At 38.8% G+C, this 6,233-nt stretch overlaps 1 protein-coding gene across 1 annotated transcript; it reads right to left on the bottom strand.

The window, feature by feature from the left end:
* Positions 1-702: 702 nt before the first annotated feature.
* Positions 703-3,107, bottom strand: LOC308511206 (ATP-dependent RNA helicase DDX1-like; the record flags this gene model as incomplete). The annotated part of the gene is given in 4 exon segments (XM_081081216.1): positions 703-2,861; positions 2,864-2,983; positions 2,986-3,079; positions 3,081-3,107. Coding segments are annotated over 4 exon segments (2,193 nt in total). The 3' UTR covers positions 703-909.
* Positions 3,108-6,233: the final 3,126 nt, after the last annotated feature.

The following is a 6,233-nucleotide window of genomic DNA, read 5'->3' as shown; positions in this document are numbered from 1 at the left end:
TTCTAGATCAGTGCTTCTCAACCTGATCACTTTGGGGTTGAAGGACCCTTTCACAGGGGTCGCCTAAGACCATAGGAAAACACATATATAATTACATATTGCTTTTGTGATTAATCACTATGCTTTAATTATGTTCAATTTGTAACAATGAAATTGGGGGTCACCACAGCATGAGGAACTGTATTAAAGGGTCGCGGCATTAGGAAGGTTGAGAACCACTGTTCTAGATAAATTTATGTCAAACCTGGTTGGGAAAATATTGCTTTACCAATGAGGTCACTGTATTTTGTTTGAAAATAATAAAAAAAATTATCTGTAGCTTTAGGCTACAGGATAGCTAAATTTGTAACAGTGCATGTATAACTAGGTAAAAATTCACACCAATTGAATAAAATCTAACTTTTTGGATACTCATTTTCATTGTTTTCTAATTCCAGTTTTCCTTTTGGATGTTTTAGTAAACCCATCACGTTTGCATATTCATGTTTTCTTTCTTGAATTCATAGGTATGTATTCTCACTGGAGTCTTATTTTCTAGTTATGTTTGAAATGTTATTCTGAATCGTACTATTTATATTACCATTTTCATTGCTACTTTTACATTGTACATTGTAGTTCACTCTTTACAGCCATTGATCCTTTGTGTGTGTGTGTGTGTGATGATTTGGGGATATATTTTATTTTATTTTATTTTTTAATTATTGTAATTAAAGTCATCACATTTATTACTTTCATTAGGTTGCCATTACATGAAGAATTCCTATGACTAATGTTCCATGTTTCTTGACATGCAAGAGTTAGCATTAATAGTTTAAGTGACTATAAACGCTGTTGCCTGGAAGCAGTACAACCGTTTTAGAGTTTTAGGACGACAGCCGCATCACTCAAGTCTTACCCGGGGTGTTAGAATCAGAAGGTTCTGAACAGCTGGTTAGGAAGGTAGCCAAAGTGCAGAAAAGACGTCTGTGCCTCCTTTTCAAGGGCAACCAACTCGTGAACTGTAGGTGCCAAAACATCCACATGGCCTTTATAGTTTCCACCACCAGTTGCCCTTTTTTGTCCATAAGTAACTTTCCCATCAAATTCATCCACAGGTACCTTTATATCTGGCTCAACCTGAGAAATGGTACAGTTCAGGTGTTCTACCTCAGAGAGCAACTGCATCTCATTGTACCATATGGTGCAGCCGCCATCCTCCTTGAGCCTCATGTTGTAACACCCCTTTCCATGGCTGCTACATACATGGTACCAGACCTTCTCTTTTTCTGCTGCCACCAGGGAAATGGACAGGCCCATCCTCTCAGCTCTGCTGACGCGGCCGATCCGGTGGACATAGTTCTGCTTCTCGTCAGGCAGGGTGACATTAATGACATAAGGAACACCATGGATATCAATTCCTCTGGCAGCCACATCTGTGCAAATCAAGAATCTTACATCTCCTTTCTTAAATCTTTCCAAGTTCTGCTTTCTCTCATGAGGCTTTCTGTCGCCATGCAGACAAACACAGGGGAACTGGTGTCCCTTCTTATCAGGCCCTCTTCCTTGTTGCATAAAATACTGCTCCAAGTTGTCACAGTTGATTTTGGTTCTACAGAAAATAATTGCCTGGTCCATCTTGTGCTCCCTGATTGCCCGCACAGCATACTCCTTCAGGATTTTAATAGCTTCAGACCACATCTCTGGACTGTTAGCACCAGGTCTTGTGTTATCTTTTGCATGTACTTCATCCATTCTAATGTGGTTTTCCCCCAGCCTTTCCCAGAGTCTGTCAGCTTTGGGATTCACGGGGACAACCACGTAGTGCACAGTGTCTGGGACGGAATCTTCGCCTTTTAAATCAACCCACGTGGGAAAATGCATTATCTTCTCAGACAATTTCTTTACATCAAAAGAATGCAAAGTAGCAGAGCAAAGAATCACCTGCAGCCTTTTTCCATCAGAGGTGATCTGAGGGATCTGATTGTGCATCCTATTTATAAAATCCGAGTAGCCTTGAGAGAGAAGCCCGTCGGCTTCGTCCAGGACCAGGAACCTAACTTGGGACAAGTTTAGCTTCCCAGTGGACACCAGGTCATCCAGTCTCCCCAGAGTGCCGACGACTATATCCACCCCATTATCTAAAACACAGAGCTGATCCCGGGATGCAACACCTCCAATGATCAGAAGCTCCGTTAATTTAGGATTATCAACATATTTCTTAAACTGCTTGATGTTGTTCAGAGTTTGTTCAGCTAACTCTCGGGAGGGTTCAACGATGAGAGCTTTGGGCACCTTGGGGAGGAACTTGGTCTGTGCCACCTGCGTATTACCTGTGTGCTGTGATTTGACAACGCAGCTCTCCGGTGCCTTGGACAGACCTACAAAACCATCTTTTGGTGTAAACTTAAATTCTTCTTCACCAAAGTTGAATTTTAGTTCAGCGTTCTTCAAAACACAGGCAGGAAAGAGGGCTTGGTTCTTCATATGTGGTGGTATTTCAAATGCCAAACCAAGGTCTTTTCCATTTTTGGAGAATTTGACGTGTCCTTTATCTATATCTAGGTAACACCCAATGGTATCATGCATAATGAATTCCTCTCCATAGTTATCGAACTGTTTATTATGGGATTTCTTTCCTGTTCCACCAAAGCCAAATCCAAACTTGTCAGTACCTAAGTCTAAAGACGCCTGCATGGAAGACCACCCGACTCTGCACAGCCCCTGGTCATGACAGGACACTTCGTAGTAGTGCTTCCCTTTCCTGAGTCCTTTAGTAGCTCTACATCCATGCCACTCCTTCACTTCTCGGCTTTGACAGCAAAGACCATCGGACCCAATTGCAAAAGCAGATCCTCTGTCATATGGGTTCATTTGCCATTTGAAGCACCAGTTTTACTTGTTGTTTTCCCCTTTTGGCTTTCCTGTTGGTCTTTCAGAGTTCCATAAACTATCTGGATAACTGGAATGCTGAAAGCACCAGTTTTTCCACTTCCTGTTTCTGCACATCACCGCCTCCCAGGATAAGTGGGATGGATTCTTCCTGGATATCAGTTGGGAGAACCCAATCCATCTCTTCCACAGCTTGCACGATTTCAGGCATTAACACCCATCTCACAGAAGGCCGCCATCTTCGTGCCTCCTCCGCAGCCCGGCCTGTGCTCCCTCTCTCCGCACCACCACGCTGATTTGGGAATATATTTTAATGGATTATTTACAAGGAGAAGGCATGTATGGTGAACATTTAAAATAATATTAAAATGATATTTCTATTTACTTAAATCTTAAAAATAATCTATGCTGATAGATATGAGCAAGTAATTCTCTTGTTAGAAATATGAGTTGGAAGGGCTTATGGGATACTGATGATAATGTGTATATTAATATGGACACCAGATAAATGGGTATGTTTACTTAGTAAAAATTCATTGAACTGTTTTATTTTTTTAGATTTTTTAATTGATTAAGTTATTACAATGTGTCCTTATCCCCACGTTACCCTCTACCTCCGTCCTCCACTCATGCCCTCACCCCCCTGTTGTCCGTGTCCTTTGGTTAGGCCTATATGCTTGCATATAAGTCCTTTGATTGATCTCTCTGCCTTACCCCCACCCTCCCCTACTTTCCCTCCAAGGCCCGAGGGTCCAATCTATGCCTCTCTGTCTCTGGATCTGTCATTGAACTGTTTTAATATGCTTAGCATTTGTCCTTTTATTGTGTGTATGTTATAGATTGTAAAACTGTTTTGTTAATGACATGCAAGTCGAATGAGATTCAATGGAATCTTACAGTACATATGAAAACTTTAAAAATCTGATAATAATGAAATTTGAATGAGAATTTCTGTGAAATTAATCTTACTTTTAAATTTTATTTCATTTATTTTTCCTTTAAAACCAACAAACCACTTGTGGAACTGTTAATACATACATAAGACCACTAATATTTCATGGACGCAAGATTGAATAATTCTGATTTAGAAAATGGGATTCAGATACTTTGCTTCCGGCTGATTATGCCTACTGCAGCAATAGGAGTTGAAGTATCTAAAGTAATTAACCACATTACTTAACCAAGAGAATGTCTCTTTTTTCAGGACTTATTCTGTGTTATATTCCAATTAAATTTTCTAGCATATATTAATTATGCAGATATCTTTTGTTTATAATTAAATTGAGAGTTAATCAATTTAATTTTTTCTATATTATTTTAAAATAATATAAGAATCTTGTTATATTTAAGAGATAAATAATAATAAGACCTTATGAAAGAAAACATCTACTTTAATTGACCTTTTATACCTCCAATCCTATTTTCATCCATGCATTTACCAAATGTATTAACCATCTAATATGTATCATATATTTTTCTAGGCACAGGGGAAACAGGCAGATATATTATATCATTATTTCATGATTTATCAACTTTAATACTGTCTACTGACACCAAGAGATAAAAGATAAGATTATAGCTCACTTACACTACCCTGGCCTTGCATAAACAATTTGGGAGTTTCAGAGTTGAAGGAGATTTTGGAGTTTCCACAATGCTGAGAGAGATTTCAGTGAAAACACTGCAGAAGAAAAAGTTAATTAATTTGATAATATAACAATAGACACTTTTCAAAACAAAATACATCAAGAAAAAAAATAGAGAGCCTGGTCAGTGTGGCTCCATGGTTGAGTGTTGACCTATGAACCAGGAGGTCATAGTTCGATTCCTGAGTTGTGGGCTCAATCCCCAGAGTGGGGCATGCAGGATGCAGCTGATCAATGATTTTCTCTCATCATTGATGTTTCTATCTGCCCCTCTCCCTTCCTCTCTGAAATTAATAAAAGTATATTTATTAAGAAAAAGAAATGGAAAAAATCTCACATCATCAATGACCCATGAGACAACAAAAAGTAGCCTAACACATGTGAAATTGACATTCCAGAATAAAATAATAGAGGATTTGAAAAATTAAGGCTGAAATATTTAAAAATTTGATAAAAAGTATAATCCCAGAGACCTACCTAGTAAGCTCAATAAAACCAAAGCAAGAGGATATAGAAAACAGGCTAAAGCACATCAGAATAAAAATGTTGCAAACCAGTGATAAAGGTAAAACCCTTAAAAATCACCAGCGGAAAAAGATGCATTAGGTATAGCACAATAAACATAAAAATGATTGTGAACTTGTCCTCCAAATCAATGCAAACTAGATACATTAGAGTGACATTTTAAAGTACTAAAAACATAAAATCCTCTCAACCTATAATTCTCTACTCAGTGAAAAATATCTTCCAAAAATGAAAACAAAATAGACTTTTTCAGGAAAAAGAAACACCGAGGCAATTCATCTCCTTCAGACTAGCACTATAAAAAAATATTGAAAGTATTCTGTAGACAAGAGGAAAATCATGCCAGATGAAAATATGGATCCATACAAAGGAATACAAAGCACTGAAAATGCTAAATATGTGGGTAAACAATTTTTATTTTTTCAAATTTGTTTAAAAAATACTTGAGAACAGGATGGCAGACTAGGAGGTTTCCCACTCATAACTCCCCATAGCAACAACAATTAGGCAGACATACACAGACAAAAGTGACATTTGGGGAGTTTTAGGATTCAGGTAAGAGCTTGTGAAACCCTGCTGGAAGTCAGGATCAAGCAGGACAATTTAGAGAAGGCAGGCCCATGCTCAGGTACCAATTGTAGTCTCAGCTTCAGACCCCAAAATTGCCCCATCCCTTGTGCATTCAGGTACAGACTCCTTTGGCCTTGGTCCTGACAATAACGCCATCTGCCTAGGGACTCCCAAAATATTGTGAGATTTACCTCCAGGAACTCAACCAGGTTGGCACAGCAAATAACAGAAAATGCCCTGTGCTTCTGGCAGGTGGAAGTGGGAAGGAACCATTTTGGAATACACTAACACTCTGTTATTCTTACAAAGGCTTTGCCCTCAGAACAATGTGGTTAAACAGAACCCAGCCTGCCAGGGTATTATCAGAGCCTAAATGTCCCAGGGAAAGGAAAATAACCAATTCCGGCCCATTCTAGCCAGTCTCTCCCACCTAAGGAGAGAGAAAAGTTGAGGAACTCATGGAAAGTTCATCATCAAGAGCATAGACTCACTAAAAGGCTAAGAAGGAACCATAGGAATATGGAACACCTCCCTTCACCTCATGATTTCCAAGCCCTTGCATTCAAAGTGCATTTCTTCCTCACATATGAAGGATATTCGTAAGGGTAAAATTCTAAAATCTGA

Source organism: Myotis nattereri (assembly GCF_964212035.1).
Source record: "Myotis nattereri genome assembly, chromosome: X".
NCBI classification, from domain to species: Eukaryota; Metazoa; Chordata; class Mammalia; order Chiroptera; family Vespertilionidae; genus Myotis; species Myotis nattereri.
Note: the sequence above shows the minus strand (reverse complement) of the source record. Positions and strands in the feature narration are given on the sequence as shown.